General features: G+C 38.8%; 1 protein-coding gene across 1 annotated transcript in view; it reads right to left on the bottom strand.

Annotated features, from left to right (window-relative positions):
* The window catches only part of Acaa2 (acetyl-CoA acyltransferase 2), a 37,478-nt gene that overhangs the window by 8,624 nt on the left and 7,836 nt on the right, over positions 1-21,018 (bottom strand). The window contains exons 2-7 of the mRNA XM_010621694.3: positions 12,694-12,860; positions 9,914-10,042; positions 8,144-8,260; positions 6,574-6,721; positions 4,723-4,898; positions 3,849-3,978 (exon numbers count right to left, since the gene is read on the bottom strand). Of these exons, the coding sequence (XP_010619996.1) occupies positions 3,849-3,978; positions 4,723-4,898; positions 6,574-6,721; positions 8,144-8,260; positions 9,914-10,042; positions 12,694-12,860 (867 nt within the window). The remainder of the gene's footprint in view (positions 1-3,848; positions 3,979-4,722; positions 4,899-6,573; positions 6,722-8,143; positions 8,261-9,913; positions 10,043-12,693; positions 12,861-21,018) is intronic.

Raw genomic sequence — 21,018 nt, 5'->3', positions numbered from 1 at the left:
TTTTTTTTTTTTTTTTTTTTTTGGTCTAGTTGATCTATTTGTGACAGTGGGGTATTGAGGTCGCTCATTACAACTGTATTAGTGCTTACATGATTTCTCATGTCTGTTAATATTTGTCTTATAAAGTTGGGTGTGCTGGTTAAGAGTTTTCTCTTACCAAGTATATAGCAAACTTCTTTGTCTCATTTGATCAGTCTTGGCTTAAAGTTCACTTTGTCTTCAAATAGAATAGCTACCCCTGCTTTTTTCTGGGTTCCTGTTGCATAAAGTATTGTTTCCCATCCTTTGACTTTCAGCCTATGAATTTCTTTTTGAGTAAAATGTGTTTCCTGTATGCAGCAAATTATTGGATCTTGTTTCTTGATCCATTCTGCCAGTCTGTTTCTTTTGATAGTTAAATTGAGACTATTTACATGGATGGTTATGTATTGGCTTATCTTTGTCATATTGTTTTCCTGCTGCTGGTTCCCTGTATTTGCCCTATGTTTAATTGCTTGCCTTGCCTGGTGGTTTCTTTGAATTGTGGTCTTTGTTATCTCTTTCTAAAATATCTTTCAGAACATTCTGTAGAGCAGGTGTGGTGGTCATAAATTTCTTCAGTTGTTCTCTGTCATGGAAGTATTTTACTTCTCCATTGATTCTGAAAGATAGTTTTGCAGGGTACATCAATCTGGGTTTCAGTCTGTTTTTCTTTCAAATCTTGAAATACTTCACTCTAAGCTCTGCTTGACTTAAAGGTTTATGTTGGAAGTCTACTGTGATTCTGATGAGCTTCCCTTTATAGGTTGCTTCTTTTCTTTAACAGCTTTAAATATTCTGTTCTTGTGCTGAATTTCTGGGATCTTGACTATTATATGACTTGGTCTAGATTTATTTTGGTCATGGCTACTCGAGTTCTATATGCCCTATTATCTATATGTCCAATTCCTTTTCCATGCTTGGGAAAGTCCTGCCATTACTTCTGTGAACAGGTTATTTATGTCCTTTTCGGTGACTCTTGCTTTTTTCATTGACTCTGATTAATCTTATGGTGTTCTTCTCTCCATCATCTTGCAGCTGTTGTATTGTTTTTCGTAATTCTTTGCTATCTTTAAGAGATCTTTCTTTTTTTTTTTGGTATCAGCGATCAAATTTAGGTCCTTGCACTTGTGAGGCAGGTGGTGGCACCACTGAGCGAAATCCCCGGCCCTAAGAGATCTTTCTTTTCATAATAACTGCAATCCCACCTTCTAGGTCTGTTAATATTTGTCTTATAAAGTCTGCCTTCACTTTCTTTTATTTGGCTTTGCAAACTTTCAATAGAATTTTAAATTTCCTGGATATGTTTGAATTTGTTTCATGTATCCCATTTCTTTCCTATATTGGGTATTTTTGGTTTCCAGTATTTTTCTAAGATTTTCTAATTTTTTAAAAAAACCTATGTCTACTCTAGATTTTCTGAGAATGTCCTTCATTATGATTACCATCTCTTTTTTTACCAGAGAGACTATTTTTTTTCTAATTTTCTCTACCACTTCATTCACTTATTTATTTACTTCTGCTGCTATCATTTCAGAAAATTCCAGTGTGTGGCTTCTGATTTCCTCTACCTCATTGTCCCATGGATTTATTCTGGGTAGGGTGGAGGTCTGGGGTTGTATTTTGCATCTGTGTCCTGTCATTTTCTATTTTTAAATTTTAACTTGTTTTCTGTGTTGCTACTTGTGTTGTAAGTTTCTTGTGTTAGGCAGCTTTATCACTAATGTTGAGGCTTAACAAGGAAATGCCTATTCTTGAGAGATGTTTTCTAGGTGTGGCTGGCTCTTGGTCTTTGTGTCTGTCCCAAGATCCTATCTTCCCAATTTATTAGGGATGAAATGTTGCTATCTTTTGGCTCAGCTTCCAGTCCTTTGGTACTGGACAATGATGATGATTATGACCCCAGAGAATCACAGTGTTGTCAGACAAGGGTGAACAACTGATTACAACAGGTATAGCATCCTGGCTAAAGTAGTGCAATTAACAATAACAATATTATCAAGCACAGCCTAGAAACTGATAAACTGGTAACTGCTAATTAGGTACCTTTAAGCATAACAGCAAGATCTATAGTTATATAAACTAGGAACTTGTATGCCGTGAATTACCCTTGGTAAAGTGATTTTAGTCTGTGTATACGGAATTTAAGAGGGACAGGAGACAAAACAGTGAAAACTGGAGAGAAAAATAGTAGAAGCAAGGCTGAAGGACAGAGGATGATCACTCAAGCTTTGGGAAACTGGAGAAGAGGACAGGATTTAAAGAATGAAGGAGAAAGTAAACGAATATTGAAGCAAACCAGAAAGACTAGCAACAATGTTTGTTCACATAAAAATAATAAAAAACTGGTACCGGCACCTGCCTTGCAAGCGCAAGGACCTGAGTTCGATCCCCAGTACAAAAAAAAAGAAAGAAAGAAAGAAAGAAAGGGCTGGGCATGGTGGTGCATGCCTGTAATCCCAGCACTCAGGAGGCTGAGGCAGAAGGATTGCTATGAGTTCGAGACTAGCCTGGGCTACATAGTGAGTTCTAGGTCAGTTACAACTACATAGTGAGACCCTGTCTCAAAAAAAGAAAGATGGTTGAAGAGAGAAAAAAGATAAACAACAACAAAAAAAAAAACCACAATAAAAGTATAAACTTAATGAAGAAAAAAGACAAAAGAGGAAAACAAAATGAACAAACAAACAAAAACAAAACAAAAAATTCCTCTGGTATCCACAGTTCTGAGGTAACTTTCTGCTACTTGTCTTTCCTTCCCAAGGCTGCTTGCACTACTGGATGCAAGTCTGCAAGTTGGAGGAAGCGCTCACTTCCTGGTCCAAAGGTGCTGCACTGCTGGTTGCAGGGAGAGGGGAATGGTATTTTCCCACTCTTTGTCCTCACTGCCCAAGGCTGCTTGCCACTGGTCACAGCCACGTCTACAGTCAGAGTCCTTCTCTCCTGCCAACTGTAGGGCAGAAGGGGATGTACTGTTTCACTTGCTATCCTCAACACTGCTGCTGTTCTCTAACCTTGTTGTTGCTAGAGGTTTTAGTTAGCGGCTATGGCAAAAAACACCTATTTCTAATTGATAATTATCAAGCCAAGACTATATATATTTGTAGGAAGTTTCAAGTTTCCTCCAAATAGTACACCTATATCAACCTAGATAATTGTTTATAATTCTTCATTTTGCTAATCAGTCCTGTCAGCTGAGCCATGGGAGAATTACTCTGACTTTCTGAAAGAATGCGTTTAACTCACATTGAAAAGAATACTTTAATTACAGAGACTTGGATTCAGATCCTGACTTCATGACTTACTGGTCTAATACTTTGATTTCCTCATTTACCAAAAGTCTCACTGTAGCAGTGAGCTGGGAAGATGGAGTACTCACTAGCAAGGATGTGTATAGCCACCAGGGAGTAGTGGTGCCATCTTCAGTCAGCCTTCTCTCGCACTCCAAGATTGCTCCCATCACATAATTTCTTTTATCCTGCCAGCACTACACAATTCTCTATTATTTTGTGTGTTAATTTTTAAATATCTCAAATTGACAATAAGACATGATTGCTACCCACAGGGAGTTTGCATGGTCTTGGTTTTCCTAAAAAGATGATTTTTTTTTTGACACCAGGGATCAAACTTAGGACTTTGTGCTTGTGAGGCAGGCGGCGGCAGCACTGAGCTAAATCCATGGCCCAAAAGATTATTTTTTTAAATGAATGCTTGCCAATCTTAAATTTCTCTACAAGTAACCTTGATGTGGCTTTTTCAGGAATCTGAATTCCAAAGAAGACCTATCTCCAAAAATAAAACAGAATCAGTTCATTTCATTATAAACTTACCAATGCCCATGATAGACGGATCACATCCAGATACAAAGTAGCCCACAATTCTTGCCAGTGGTGTGAAGTTATGTTTTTTAACAGCATCTTCACTAGCTATGATAACAGCTCCAGCACCATCAGATATACCCTTGAAAACAAAAACAGTAGACACATGAACTGGTAAAAGAATACAGTTAAAGTTTGAGGGCAGTACTTATTTTTTCTCTGGCAGTTCTAAAGATTGAACCTAGGGCCTCAGACATGCTAGGAAGCGCTCTACCACTGAACTACATCCCCAGCCCTTTTTGTTTTGAGACAGGGTATTGCTACAGTGCCCAGGCAGGGCTGACACTTGCAATTCTCCTGCTTCAGCCTCCTGAGTAGATGGGATTACAGACACTGTCCGGGTGCCTGGCTTGGCATGGCACAGTGTTTCTAATGGAATAGGATTAGAAAAAGGGTGGTACACAGGAAGTAGTGGCCTAATTTTGGATACAACTTGTAGTACTGTGGTAGATTGCAGGGATTATTTTAGGTACAGAATACAACTTCACTAAGGGACAACAGGAAAGAATGTCACAGTAAGCCTATAGATAGATAGGGATAGATATGAAAAGAAATCTGATAAAGTACACACACATGAAAGAAAAAAAGTGAAAAATAAAATAAACCAGGAAGATTTCCTTCTAATATTTTGAAAAGACTAAGAATTAAAAGAGTATCAGCTAAAATATTTTGCATTGGACTATTAAACCTAAATTAAAAGAGTAAGAACACTCTGATTTAATGTAAATAACTAAAGATTAGTATGAAAGTATCTAAAACAGATCCCATGTTCATTGTGCATGGAACACAGCACGAAGAGTTCAAGCTGATCTGGGGTGACACAAACCGATGCATTCCCCGCAGTGACCGTTCCTTCTTTCTTGAACACTGGAGAAAGTTTCTGTAACTGCTCCAGGGTTGTTTGGGGCCGAGGGTGCTCATCCACTTGCATTGTTTGTTTTCCTTTCCTCGTCTTCACTTCAATTGGTACCATTTCATCATTAAAGTAGCCAGCATCATTAGCTGAAATAGAAGAAAGTCTATCACAAGAATGAAAACCAAAAAAGAAGAGAAATAAGAAAGAAACCAAACATATGCTTCAATTCAGTTTCTCGTCTATTTTCCACTCACATGGGTCTTTTCTACTTATACAAACTTGCTTCCCCTACTGGAGGATTTAACACACCATCATGCGTCTATGAATATACATTTTGTACCTTTAAAAAATTATTGTTTTAGTTTAACACGTTTTTTTCTTAGAAAATACCATTAGACTGTTAGCAATATCAGTTTATTAGCTCCAGATGCAATGACACTAAATAATTTAACTTTCTTTAGGTGAGCTATGAAGATTAAAAAATTATCAAGTTGCATATGCCACCATGAAATCTATAATTGGAACTTAACAGTAATACACAACTTGAAAAATTATAGGAGCTATCACCAATACAAATAAATACACAAAGCATCTACTCTGAACCTCTACTAGAATGGACTATAGTAATAAACAGTTTCAAAAGCAGAGTAAGTCAGAAATCATACAACCTTAATTTGACACTACTTTAAAGTAGGCAAAATATTTCCCTCATATATCTTTATTTGGTTTTAGAACAACTTTATTAGATAAATAGGCAAAGTAACATTGTTATCTCTATTTTATTGATAACTCGGTGAATAAATGACTAGGTCAGATAACCTGTAGTTGGCAGAATTAAAAACAGAGCTGATAACTCTCAACTTCTAGATCAGTACTGTTCTACTGGGAAAACACAGATGAGCCAAATGGCATGAGCTAATTGACTTCCCCTCTGAAATGTAAAACAGACTGCAACTTTATTACTTCAGGTATTTAATACCCTAAATAAGAGTTTCCATTTACTTATAACAACTTTTTCCGGAGACATTAAATTCCTTCATCTTGTTGTACTGATGAGTCAACTACCTTCGTGTTTCTCATTTCTGACTGGCTCAAGCGCACTGTAGCCATGGTTTTGGACCAGTCAAGTCTGAGTCAGGTATAATGGTTCTCAATCAGGAGTGGAGAAGGAATAAAAGGTGACCCACGGGTCTTTCCAAACCTCTCACTCCTCCTTGTGATTACATGATGGCTCCTGGAAAAGGACATCCTCTGTGCCAGTTATGACAGTGAGCAATCACCTTTGATGGAGTGTGCTGCATGCCTTGGCATGCTATACTGACAAAACCAATGTCAAGTGTCCCCAGAGGGCCATGAACAATACCATTTTTTAAGTGGTATTAACTTCAAAAGAGAAATTGCCCGTTACCTTTGTAACATTAGAATATCTGATCATCTAAAAACAAAGGAGTAATATAAAAATGTGATTTCATAATAATATAAAAATGTGACTTTTTTTCAAAGGTATGAGTTTAAACTATTATTATATTTTAATTATAATTGTGTGTGTGTGTGTGTGTGTGTGTGTGTGTGTGTGTGTTGTGTGTGTGTGTGTGTGTGTGCTACTGGGGACTGAACCCAGGGCATTTGCACTTTTTTTATTTTGAGACAGAATCTCATGAAGTCACTAAGTTGCCCAGGTTGGCTTGAACTTGTGATCCTCCCAGAGAGCTAGGATTATAGGTGTGTCCACCATGTCTCAACTTCATCATAATTTTAGAGGGTGAAAATCTTTCCTATATTTTTATCTGCAGATATTGATAATTATCCAGTTTTGCTGACCAGCTTTCCATCTCTGCTGTGACTGCAAGGCATATCTGTCACAATCTTCTCTGCTTATTTTATGTTGCACAGCAAGATTCTCTGCAGTAAGTGCCATGGCGAGTTTAACATGTGAATCTGTTAATCCTTCCCACAAAGAATCTTCCAGCTAAAAAGACATTAATAAAAGTGATTTGTTAAAGCATTATATTTTGAAACTAAAATGTTTTAATTTCTTTCAACAATCCAATCTCAACATAATAAAATAAGACTTTCTGATATTTGCTATTATTATTAATATTTGGTTCTTGGATTTAAAAAAATCCATTAAAAAACCCAAATGTCTCATAATAAAATATACACATTCTGTCTCTAAATATGGAACTCTACGGAGAGCCAAAAGTTAAGAATGCAAGGTAACAATATAGGAAGTAACCCTACAATCAAAAATTAATCTCTCAAGATTTTATTTTGTATGAAATCTGACACTGAGTTCTTATGAAATGTTTTCCTGTAGCCATCTCTGTAAAGTAGTTGTGAGCTCTACAGGAAAGAAGAGATCTATGCTCCTTTTTCATCCAGGGCCTGTAGTGACAGGTTTAGCTGGTCCTATCAGTTACTACCAGGCCGAAAGAACCAGGATCAGATCCCTATGTAGCAGAAAGATAGTCAATTATTATCCAAGTAGTGAGAGTCTCTAGTGAGTGTGTCCTATATCCTGCCTCAGCACCTTAAGAGCCACTGACTTGTCCTTGCAAAGAATTTCTTAAATATATTCAACATCTAAAATGCTGCTGAAATACTCCTATTTTGTAAGTCTCATTCCTTCCAGGTTCCAAAAGAGCCAGGTGAGAAAGTAAGTGAACAGTGTAAGTCAGCCATTATCACAAGATGTTAAAAATCATAACGTGTCAACATGTGGAGAACTATGTTCTTCATCAGTATGAACAATCTTAGGTCATAGCTCTCAAAGATGGAAGTAAGGGTCAGTGTCTATCCGAGTGATTTGGGACAATACAATCTGATCTAAGGACAGTGTTTCCTGTGATGAAGAAGAAACCCATTCAATGGAGGCTGCCCCAGAAATACAGCTTCTGTAAATCATCGTAAAGATTTAATTACTCAGAATCCTAGCTATTGAGTACAGATTAACTAACCCTTTGTATACTGTTTTTTTGTTTTTTGTTTTTGAGACAGGGTCTCTCTGTGTAGTTCATCTTGAATTCACTGTGTAACCCAGTCTGGCCGTGAACTCTCAGTGATCCTCTTGCCTCAGTCTCCCAAGTGCTGGGATTACAGGTGTGCACCACTACCCTCAGTGCTCTTTGCCTTTTAAACCACTTCTCTTCCTCTACATCTCCTCCACCCATATCCACTAGTTAAATCTAATTCCATGGGGTTAAAATATCAAAGTCAACCACCATAATACAGTTCTGAAATAATCTGCAAATATCAAATCATCACATCTTGCCAGTATTTGATGAACAAAATACGTTACAAAATTAAGTTTTCTCCTCCTTAAAAAGTTGTTTTAAAAATCACTCATATGATAGCATCAGAAATAATTTGTAAAAATTTCAATGATTCCAACCTTGAGATCAAACCCAAATCTGGTTCCAAAACGTATGTTTCTGACACAGAAGGGAGCCTGGCTCATGCTTTCAGTTCCTCCACACAAGACGACTTCAGCATCTTTAACACAGATTTCCTGTTTAAAAACAATGATAACCAAAAAGCCCATTTATTGTGCCCAGAGTATATACTCAGACGTACAAATATTTTATAAATTAACGGTAATTCTAATAAATATTGTATCCTAGTTTACAGTGTGTCAAAAGGAAATACCTTAAAGTACTTGAAAGGCCAATGTTAAAGTATCTATTCCCAGGATATAACGGGGGAAAAAAACCATTTGTGCCTAAGTAATATACCCTAGCCCTATCTACATTTTGACTAAGAAAGGTAACTCGTGTGTGTGCGTGTGTGTGTGTGCGTGTGTGTGTGAGATGCTGAGGGATGAGAAGACTGAATGCAGGGCCTCACATACAGATAGACAAGCACCCTACCACTGGGCTACATCCTTAGTCCTTGTTTCATTTTTATTTTAAGACAGTATCTTGCCCGATTGTCCAGGCTGGCTATGAACTTATAATCTGTCTCAGCTTCTCAAGTAGCTGGAATTAGAGGCATTCACCACAACTCCAAGTTTAAGAATAGCAATTCATAATTCAACATAAATCTTAAAACTTGCAGATATTCTTTTCTGGCAATAAAGGACAAGTCTATTAAAAAGGCAAAAGAAAAATTTATCCTCTTAATGGATGCACTTGAAGGAGCCCAGAGATCTCTAAGAACTGCATTGATCTGAGGGCTTTAGAAGAAACCAACTCCTTCCACTATTTGCTTTTCTCAGAAAAGATGCAATTCACAAGCCTCTGATGTTTAAAATTAATGCTAGGAAAATGTATATATTGCTGTAAATACCAGTGGGAAAATAACCTGTTCATTACAGTATATATGTGTCTCTTGTTTATTTTGTAAGGAAAAGAAAACTTTCATAAATAAAATGGCTTTTACTATACTCCCATTCTCAAAGGAACAAACATATTTACCCTACTGTCATTTAAAGAGATCATACTAATTTATACTTCTACTAACAGTATTATAGCTACAGGCTCAGGCTGTTGCTCAGGGGTAAAGCACTTGCCTAGCATGGAAGAGGTCTTGAATTAAATTCCCACAATCACAAACACCCAAAACAAAATGACAGTCATGATTAGCTTTTTAAAAAAATAGTATGGTAAAATATACACAAAACTTACTACTTTAACCATTTTTAAGTGCTCAGTTCAGTAGCACTGAATATACTCATATTGTAGTGCAATCACTCTTTTTTCTTTTTGAAACCAGGGATTGAACTCAGGACCTTGCGCTTACGAGACAGGTGGCAGAACCACTGAGCTAAATTCCCGGTCCCCAGTGTAATCATTCTTATCACTCATCTCTAGAACTGTTTTCATCTCACAAAACTAAAATTCCATACCAATTAAACATGACCCCACCCCCTACCCTGCAGCTCCTGGAAACTAGCACCCTACTTCGTGACCATGAACCTGACTACTCTAGTACCTTGCGTAAGTGGAATCATATAGTATTTGTCCTTTTGTGACAAGCTCTTCCACTTGAAGCTTCTACTTCAATTGTACTGAATATTTTCCAAGAAAATTTTCAAATTTCATCTCATCTAATGGGTACTGTAAAATGCAAAAAAACTAAAATATTCTATTGACGTGGAGCATTTATTCTAGTAACACTTAATATAATATAATGTTCAGAAAAGTAAATAAAATACTGCCCGTACCTGACATCCATTCACAATGGACTGGAAACCGGAGCCACACAGCCTATTAACAGTGATTGCTGGGGTTTCTTTTGGGACTCCCACGCGTAAACCAACATGCCTTGCAATGTATATAGCATCTGAGGAACTCTGGACCAGAGAGAGGGACAAGAAAAATAATTTCCTCTATGAATTCAGACATTAAGAACAAGCGCAAAAGACATGGAAATGCTGGCACTCTATCACATACAATAAACTATGAGGCTTTAAAGTAGGATACACGCATATAAGTATATTTTATATAATATGTGCCTATGATTTGAAGAGGGACTATAATTTGGCCAATTGTGTTTTTTGCATTTTTTGTGGTAAAATACATATAACATAAATCTTACCATCTTAACCATTTTTAAGTATGGCATTAAAAAAATTTGTAATGTAGAACAGAAACTAAGTTGAAATAGAACTTAAAAAATTAGGATTTTAAAAGTTAAGCTGTTTGTCCAGCTTCCCTTGACAAACTAACAACTGCCACCCCCAGTCATGGTACCAAGGAAGTTTCAACAGAACCAGAACAATTTTCTGGACCTCAAAATATCCAGAGCCAGACTGATTCTACGTGTTGGTCTTTTCTGGCTTTTGTTCTTACCATCCTATGAATGAAAGTACTTCTGTGCATTTGAGGAGGGCAGACCAGCTTGCCCTCCTAATTTGACAAAGTTTGAAGACTTGTTCCACTAAAGTAAAAGGTTTTAGGGTATTTACTTCACAATTCTTTTAACTTTTATAAAGGTTTGAAGTTTTTCAAAATAAGATTCAACAAATTTTATACATTTGTAGGTTAGAGGTTTTGAATGAAGATCAAAGTGGGAAGAGCTCAACAAAACATTCATTAATCCACTGATTATTTCATTCCCTGATGGAGATGAAATCATCTTATTTTATAAATTAATGTTATCAAAAAATTCTTGGTCAGTGGTTATTCTTTTCTCCAGGTCTGTCGGTTTTGTAATTACAAATCTTATAATACTCTGTCATGTACAGATTGGTAAACATGTGTCAGAGAAAATATCAGAACAGAAAACCAAAGTATCCTATTTCTATTTGATCTATTCCAGTGCTTTTTTTAGGTCAGAGATAAAAGTTTCCCCAATTAAAAAAAAAGGCAAAAAGTTGAACTAAAAGAAATAATTCTTAGCTAGACACGGTGGTAAGCACCTGTAATTCCAGCCACGTAAGGAGGCTGAGGCAGAAATATTATGAATTTGAAGTCAGCGTGGGAAACATATCAAGACTCTGTCTTAAAAATTTTTAAAAAAATGAAAATAACTTAGATTTAACAGACATAATTACAAAAGAAAAAAATGAAAAAAAAATACATCACTTTTGCGTATGTGAAGATACCTAATGGCAGGACGGACAGAATGAAGTTCAAATTCAAGGTCTAGTGTTTTTCTGTATCCATTGTAGTTCTCTTTCCTGTAGCAGTGACCACCTCATTGATCTTTCGAAAAATACATATTTTATCTCCACAATTACATTATAACCTCCTTTTGGTCCACTCCAAGTACTTAATCTTCTCCCATAGCAACTATTATGGTTTGGGTCTAGACGGTCCCCCAAATCCTCATGTGGTCATGGGATTGATCTTGAATGTGTCAAACTAGAATTGATTCATGATGCAATGCTAGCCTCAAGGGCACTGGGATTAAAGGTGTGAGTACTTTCCACTAAGTAGTCTGAATAAGATAAAAGGTGCAGAGACACACCAGTAATCCCCCTTGTTACCTTTGCTGCCTTGTGGTGCCATGTTGATCCTGCTCTGCCACGCCTGCTCATCATTCCTGCCTAGGAGTTGGCCGATTATGGACTGAAACTTCTATGAACTGTAAGCCAAATAAACCCCTTCCCCTTTAATGTTGGGTGTCTGGTATTTTGTCTCAGTAATGAGAGAAAAGTAACTAACACAGCATCCAAAATGGCTTCAACTGAGCACTCCATGTTTGTACACTTCAAAAGAATATCCAGCTTCAATTATCTGCATGGATAATCTATTTCGTATACCTCACGCAGGAAAAAAGAGGGTAAGGGAGCTCCTTGTTTCCTACAGCAAACACTGACCAAGCTCCTAAAATGTGAAGTTATGGGAGGTGCGTTTTACTGCTGGGCCTGCCACTCCTGCTATGGTCTGAATCTGGAGTGTCCCTCACAGGCCCACGTGTTAAAGGCTTGGAGCCCAGCCCATACGCTACTGGGAGGTGGTGGAACCTTTAGGAAAGGGGGGCCTAGTGGGAAGAAGTTAGGTTACTGTATCTCTTTGCTTCCAGCTGCCATGGGGTAAATAGCCCTTTTCCACCATACACTCCAGCCACGATCTATTCATGGCCACAGGTCCAAAGCCAATAGAGCCAAGGGACTGTGGACTGAAACCCGTGAAACCGTGAGCCAAAATAAATCCTTTCTCTTTTTAAGTTGATTAGCTCAGGTATTTCGTTCAGTGACAGAAGGCTAACACATCTTCTTAGGTGGCACACAGAGAAAACCAATTAATTTCAAATAAGTCCAAGAAGTCAGTTTTTAAGAAGCACTGAAATTCACCCAGTCAGACATATACACACAGTTTCCAGAATATATGTTGTTTTGACTTATTACTTTTGGAGCCAAAGGATAACTCAAATTACAAATTTCATAAACGTGTCACTATTATTAACTTATTCATCATGTGGCACAGCAAAGGAATTATTTTTAGAAAATGATCAGGGTAAGTAACAGAAGTGAACAATGCCCCCTGCTCTACTAACCTGAATGACATTGCCTACAATGACACTGTCGATGATTTCAGGAGGGACTTTGCCAGCAAACAGAGCAGCCCTGGCAGCAAACTCATTCAAATCAATAGCACTGTATTCTTTCAGAAGACCTCCAAAAGCTCCAAAGGGTGTTCGCTTAGCAGCAACAACAAACACACCTAATGAAAGAAGAGATTTGTAAGCAAGCACAGATCAGTTGATATCTCAACATGCTTTAAGTAATCTTACTGTGAAACTTCATTGCAAAGTACAATTTTCAGATAACAGTCACTGCTTATTTTTGTAACAGTGTTTTTGTTTCATTTTTGTTTACCTTTTCCATGTATTCTTCCAATTTCATTAGTTCTGCTTCTGGTCATGGATGAATATGCTCTGATTTGACCATAGGTAACAATGAAAAACTCCACACAATATAAAAGGGAAAAACTATGTGAAGGTCCAAGAAATGAACAAAAGTAGACAGATATGAAAAACAATTGACATCTGGTTGTTGTTTTTGTTTTGTTTTTTGAGACAGGGTCTCACTATGTAGTTGAGACTGACCTGGAACTCACTATGTAGCCCAGGCTGGTCTTGAACTCACAGCAATCCTCTTGTCTCAGCCTCCTGAGTGCTGGGATTACAGGCATGTGCCACCATGACAAGCTTTAACAATTGACATTTGGAAGAAGGGAACAGTACAAAGTCAATGTCCCATTTATTTATTGAAAGCTGGCACTCTGTGCTGCATGGATTGACTAGATCTCTGAAATATAATCATAATGGCTTGAAGACTCACAGAACAAAGTTCATGGTAACTATAGACATTGGAAAGTGATGAGTATTGGAAAAAGAGGAACACCAAAGAGGAAGAGTAAAAGTTTTACATAAAATTGCCCAAATATCTGACACTTGAACCGTGCATATGTGGACAAGATCATAAGTATCTCAGCCAAGTTTAAAAACCTTGACTTTGAATTTGAGAGGCTGCCTACCATAGGGAAAGACACAGTTGGTAGTATGAGTTCAGCCAGAATAGCTGCTTTCAAAAAATTCACTGAAGAAATGACAGTCTTTTCAAATGATGCTGGAAACACTAGACATCTACATTTAAAAACAGCAGTCTAGACACATTGTGTAATTCTCACAAAAATTAAAGATGAATTATATACTTAAATATAAAATAGAATTTATAGAAGATAAATAGCAGAAGACAATCTGTGTGTGTTTGATGATTTGTTTAAATATAACACTAAAAGTATAATGGACGAAAGAAAAATTTGTTAAGTGGAACTTCATTCAAATTAAAAACTTCTGCTCTTCAAAAGACATTGTTAAGAGTATGAAAAGACAAGCCCCAGTCTGGAAGAAATATTTCCAAAACACTTAGCTGGAAAAAGACTGTTACCCAGAGCCAGGGATTTAGGTCACTGGTGCTGCTGCCTGCCTCACAAGCGCAAAGTTCGGAGTTTGATCCCCATAACAAAATAAATAAAGAAAGAAAGAAAGAAAGAAAAAAACTGGTATCCCAAACATAAAAAGTGCTCTTAAAGCTCAACAATAAGAAAAACAAAGAAGAAAATAAAATTAATTTAAAAATGAGCAAAAGATCTGAACAGATACCTTATTAAACAACTCATACAGATAACAAGTAACCAAGGTAACCACAAGAAAAGATGCTCAATATCAAATGGCATTAAAGAACTGCAAATTATGGGCCAGGGATTTAGTTCAGTGGTTCCCCCGCCCACCTCACAGGTGCAAGGTCTAGAGTTCAATCAACACCCACCACACCAACACCCCACCCCCAAAACAGAATTGCAAATTGTAACAATGAGATACTACTACACAATTATTTCAGTGACTAAAATCTCCAACACTGACAACATCAAATGCTGGAGGTGAAGTAATAGGAACTAATTTGTTGCTGGTGGGGAGGCAAAGCAGTACAGTACAACCACTTTGGAAGACAGGCAGTTTCTTACAAACTCTACCATATGAGCAGGCAATCGTGTCCCTTTGTATTTACCCAAATAACCTAAAATATACATAAGAATGCTAACTCTTAATTGCCAAAACTTTAAGCAACAAAGCTTCCATAGGTGAATGGATAAACACACTGGGGTGCATACCATAGAATACTATTCAGTGGTAAAGGTATTGAAAGACCTAAATTACAAGCCCATGCTAAATGACAAAGGGCCTAGGAGACAGTGCTCTAACCCCCTCCCATTGTAGCCATAGCCCCAACCTTTGTTCTAACCCTGGCCTAGGAATGAAAGAGAATCTTGTACTGTTTCAAGTCCGGATCCAAATTAATGTGTAAGCTAGTGGCTCTAGACATAGAGACCCCAAGTGAATTGTCAAACTGTTTGCTCATCCGAAATGTCTTGGTGACCTTTGAAACATCCTATAGGTGGTATCTGTTACTCATCAATATGTAACTGCTGAGTATGCGGCTGCTGACCACCAGCTCAAATCAGCAGACTTTGTCCCCTGCCTGCAAGCCTAAAATGTTAACCCCCCTTTTTACCCCCCTATAAAAAGGACCTCAGGCCCTGAGCTGGCGCCTCTCTGAGCCAGCTACTTGGTTCCGAGAGCGTCCTCTGGCCAGACTAATAAAGGTCTATTTACCATCTAGCCTGGTGTGTTCCTTCCTGGGTTTCGTGTTCCTCCGTTGAGCTCCCAGAGCCTGGTTGGGCTGTAGGACCCAACATCGTGGAGGCCTTTTTGGCTGTTCACGCTCCGTGGAGTGGAAGTTATACTCTGCATCTTACAATATCTTAAAATACCTACTCCTATATTAAGGAAGTAAATATAGAAAGCCATACACCGCATAATTCTTGTTATATAATATCTGGAAAAGGTGAAGTGATGGAGACGATAAAAAGACGAATGCTTGCCATGGGTTCAGAGGCAGGAGTGAGTTAGTTAAGCACAGATGACTTTTAGAGCATCAAAATTACTCTTCAGGATGCTATAATGGTGATATGCATTATTTATATATTTGTCAAAATTCATGGAACTGTACAATGCAGAATAAATCCTGATGTAAATTATGGACTTCAGTTGATGATATATTGATATTAGCTCACTGATTGTAACACAACTACCACGAGAGTGCCAGATATTTATAATAAGGGAAACAAGAGTAACATGAGGCTACAAGGGTACATAACACCTTGTGCTTTCTGCTCAATTCTTCTGTAAAAATAAACATAATTAACAGTTTGTTCATTAAAAAGAAAGGGAAGCCAGAATGGTGGCATACACCCATTTATCTCAGCACTGAGGGTGGCTGAAGAAAGAGAACAAGTTCCACTCCCTCCAGGGGAAGTTAGGAAGATGTCTGTTTTAAGGAGTCTGTGTTCCTGGGTTCTAGCTCCAGCATGTTGGAGTGGGTGTTCAGAAAAAAACCAAAACTCGGGTGGAGTACTTTTATGGTTTGGGTCTGGAGGTTCCCCCAAAGCCTCATGTGGTCAGAGGATTGATCTAGAGTGCGAAGCTGGAATTGATTCATGATGCCATGCTAGGCTCAAGGGCACTAGGATTTAAGCTACTAAGTACTCTGAATAAGCTAAAAGGGGGCAGAAAGACACTGTTAATCTCCTCATTACCTTTGCTACCTTGTGTGTGCCATGTTGTTTCTGCTGTGCCATGCCTGTTTGTCATCCCTGCCTTGGACTTGGCTGATTATGGACTGAAACCTCTATAAACTGGAAGCCAAATAAACCCCTTCCCTTCTAACTTTGGGCATCACGTATTTTGTCTCAGCAACCAGAGAAAAATCACTAACACAAGCACTTATGGCATCATAGGAGAGTAGGAAAAAAAATTGAATAAATGAAAATTCTACAAATTTGATAAAAAGTAAAAATTTATAGATTCAAGCTTAGTGAACCTGACTAGAATAAATACACCACACATGCTCTATTGTAAGACCTAAAGTCTCACTTCCACTCCACGGAGCGTGAACAGCCGAAAGGCCTCCACAAAGTCCTAAAGCCCAACAATGGCTCCGGAAGCAAGACCCAGGGCCTTACTTCCGTAAGCCGTGAACAGCCAAAAGGGCCTCCATGATGCTGGGACCTATAGCTCAGCGAGGCTCCGGGGGCTTGACAGAAGAACAAGAGTCACCCAGGAAGGAACACACCAGGCTAGATGGTAAATAGACCTTTATTAGTCTGGCCAGACAGCACTCCCAAAGCCAAGTAGCTCAGAAAGGCACCAGCTCAGGGGCTGAGGTCCTTTTTATACAGGGGGAAAAAAGGTGGGTTAACATTCTAAACTTGTAGGCAGGGGACAAAGGTTAGTAGTCTGCTGATTTGTGTTGGTGGTCAGCAGTCACGTACTCCGCAGTCACACATTGATGATTAACAGATACCTATGATTCAAAGGTCACCAAGACATTCCGGATGAGCATTTTGACAATTAACTTGGGGTCTCTATATATGGTACAGATTTTATCTCATAGTCTAGAACCACTAACTTACATGTTAATCATGATCCCGACTTTAAACAGTACAAGATTGTGGGAAGCCAGCCATGGCCCACTGGCTTTTTGAAAGACAACATTTGTTCCTTTTTAAGGGACTGCACGTGTTAAACTTGTTTTGACCCTGCACGGGAGAAACAAGGACAGCCAAAGATCTATAGGAGTCAGGTGTTGTTAACTCCATTATGTTATGTTAAAGATCTGATGTTATCTATAGGAGCAGGTATTGAGGTTACTATGGTAATCCTAGCCCATAATAGTTCGGTCTTTTCCTTTAAAAGGCTGATGCCTGCCTGCAATAAATGTCGCCTTGATCAGACTCTTGTCTTGGCGTCCTTCCTTTCTCTCTGCTCCATCTCCACCCCGCTGCTCTTTCAGGTTTGAGGCACTGCGGGACAGTGCTCTGCGTCGCCGGTTCGCGACAAGTGGCGCCCGAACAGGGACCTGAAATTGAAGCGGCGAGCGGTGAGTAATCAGAAGAAGCCTGCTGTCAAAAAGGGCTCGGCCGAGTCGAAACAAGGAGGACACCGCTGTCTGGAACGCCCGGCGGGGAAAATCCTCGGAGGAGCAGGTACCAATGGGGCACATAGGATCTAAAATGAAATTTAGCATAAAAATTCAGTCTTTACTCAGTGAGAAAGGAATTAAGGCAAATAAAAAGTCATTGTTTCAATTTCTTGATTATATGGATGAAACTTGTCCTTGGTTCAGTGATGTAGATGAAATAACTGAAGATGTTTGGGCTAGAGTAGGAGAAGAATTAAATAAAAAATTAAGGAGTCATAATTCTGACAGTGTACCAGCCATTATATTTTCTTTCTGGTCTTTAATAAATGAGTGCTTACAGAAAAGGGATGTACAAGGCTTAGATAAACACCTCAGAGAGGCCAAAGAAACCTTAGAGGAGTTAAGAGAAGTTGAATCACAAAGTTCAGAACATAAGGAGAGAGTGTCAAAATTGTATCCTGGTCTAACTGAAAGCTCCTCAGAGTCTGAGGGAGACAATGAAGATAATAATGATATTGTAGGAGCTATATTAACTGCTCGTCCTCCTCCCACTGCTCCCCTCGAGCCTGATATAGGGAATATAAGAGAAAATAAAGACCCCAACTCAGATATGATCTCAGAGGTAGAACAATTAAGGAAAAGAGTTCAGTTAGCAGAGGAAAAACAATCGCTCCTTAGAAAATTAGAAGCAATAAAGATAGATAAAAAGGCTATATCAATTGGGGAAGAAAGTTTCCATAAGTTCACTCCCCTCCAGAAAGCGCTGAGAGAGGCCGAAAAGGAAGGAGAGGACTTAGGCAACTTCAGCTCTTATGCTTATCCAGTTATCGAAGAATTAGATGGCCAAGGTAACAGGGTAAGAGAGCATAAACCCATTGATTTCAAGATGGTCAAAGAATTGAAAACAGCTACAGCTCAGTATGGAACAAATGCACCATTCACTTTGGCCATTATTGAGTCACTACAATTGTCCTTTTTGACGCCCAGTGATTGGAAGATGGTCTGTAAAGCGGCCTTAAGTGGTGGTGATTTTCTTTTGTGGAAATCCAATTTTTTTGATAATTGTAAGGAAACTGCTCGCCATAATGCTCAGGCTAATATGGGTCAAGTCAATTTTGAAATGTTAGCTGGTGAAGGAGCTTATGAGGATGTTATTCGTCAAATTAATTATGATCCTCCTGTTTATGCTCAGATAGCCTTGGCAGCCCGCAATGCTTGGACTGCCCTTCCCTCCAAAGGGGACCTTAGCTCTAGCCTTTCTAACATAAGGCAAGGACCTGATGAGCCATTTTCAGATTTTGTACATCGATTAGTTACTGCTGCAGGGAGGATTTTTGGTAACGTAGATAATGGCCTGCCATTCGTTCAGCAGCTAGCTTTTGAAAATGCTAATAAACATTGTCAGGCTGCCATCCGACCCTATAAAAGAAAAACAGATCTCTCAGGATACATTAGGTTATGTGCAGATATAGGACCAGGATATACTCAGGGATGGGCACAAGGGATGGCTATGGCCGCTGCCGCTCAAGGGATGAGTTTAGATACATTTTATGCCAATTCACGCAACAAGAAAGAGCTCACATGTTTTGGTTGTAAGCAACCTGGACATCTGAAGAGAGATTGCCCTAACAAACCCAGTTCTGGGTCTCGACCATCAGCTCTATGCCCTAAGTGCCGGAAAGGGTACCATTGGGCAGCAGAATGTAGGTCAATTTTTGACAAGGAGGGAAAACTCATTGATTCTTCTCAGAGAAATAATTATGAAAGAGCGCCTCCTAGTGGACAAAAAAACTTCCATCGGGGCCCACCTCAGGCCCCGACAAATATGAGGACAAATGGGAAAACAGCTTATCCCAGCATTCAGTTTGTCCCACAGGAGGCATCAAATCGAAATCCATTCATGACCTATTCAGAGCAACCCCAGGCAGTGCAGGATTGGACCTCCACACCTCCGCCTACACAGTATTAACCCCTCAGATGGGAACACAAGCTCTCCCCACAGGAATATTTGGACCCCTGCCGAAAGGCAGCGTTGGAATTATTCTAGGAAGGAGTAGTTGGATTTTAAAAGGGCTTCATGTTCATCCAGGAGTCATAGATGCAGATTATACGGGTGAAATAAAAATATTAGCTTCATCACCTGATGGCATCACTGTTATCCCTGCTCAGGAGCGAATAGCACAAATATTGCTTTGTCCTTATATAGACAAAGGGAAGTTTTTATCTCCTCAGAATAGGCAAAATAGAGCCTTTGGGTCTTCTGATGCATTTTGGGTCACACCTATCCAACAAGATAAACCTGAATTAGCAATTTGGATTAATAATAAACCATTCAAGGGAATTTTAGATACTGGAGCTGATGTGACTGTAATAGCTCAACAACATTGGCCCAAGAATTGGCCTGTCCAAGATACAGCCACCCATCTTAGGGGAATAGGCATGACTCAAAATCCTCAAAAGAGCGCAATGTTATTAAATTGGAATGATGAAAATGGAAATCAGGGCAAAATTCAGCCATTTATTGTGCCTCACCTACCAGTAAATCTATGGGGAAGAGATATTTTACAGCAAATGGGGGCTATCATGTGTAGCCCTGATGAGTTAGTCACCAAACAAATGATAAATCAGGGGTATATTCCAGGTAAAGGATTAGGGAAATACAATCAGGGAATAGCCACACCTATGATACCCTATGCTCATCCCCAAAGAGCAGGTTTAGGGTATTCTTTTTAGGGGCCATTGATTCAGCTGTACCCCACGCAGAAAAAATTGAGTGGTTGCCTGGACCTCCTGTGTGGGTGGATCAATGGCCTCTTTCCCAAGAAAAATTACAGGCTGCTCATAGCTTAGTACAGGAGCAGCTTGAGCTTGGCCATTTAGAAGTCTCATTCTCTCCTTGGAATTCCCCAATATTTGTAATTAAAAAGAAATCTGGAAAATGGAGACTTTTACAAGATCTAAGGCAAGTTAATAAAAGAATGATAGTAATGGGTGCTCTTCAGCCTGGCCTTCCCTCCCCGGTAGCCATTGCCAAAGAATCCAAAATTATAGTAGTGGACCTAAAGGATTGTTTTTTCTCTATTCCCTTACATCATGAGGATAAACAGTATTTTGGTTTTAGTCTCCCAGAAATCAATCAGGCTCAGCCCATGAAAAGATATCAATGGAAAGTATTACCTCAGCGCATGGCCAATAGCCCTACCTTATGTTAATATTTCATAGCTAAAGCCCTTTCTGAGGTTCGAAAAAATTGGCCTGCAGTTCAAATCCTACATTATATGGATGATCTATTATTAGCTTGTTTAAATGAGGATGAATTATATTCTTGTTATGCT

This window comes from Fukomys damarensis, unplaced genomic scaffold (assembly GCF_012274545.1).
Source record: "Fukomys damarensis isolate Sample0158 unplaced genomic scaffold, DMR_v1.0_HiC HiC_scaffold_30, whole genome shotgun sequence".
Taxonomy (NCBI): Eukaryota; Metazoa; Chordata; class Mammalia; order Rodentia; family Bathyergidae; genus Fukomys; species Fukomys damarensis.
The sequence above is the reverse complement of the archived record's forward strand: the minus strand, read 5'-3'. Positions and strand labels throughout refer to the sequence as shown.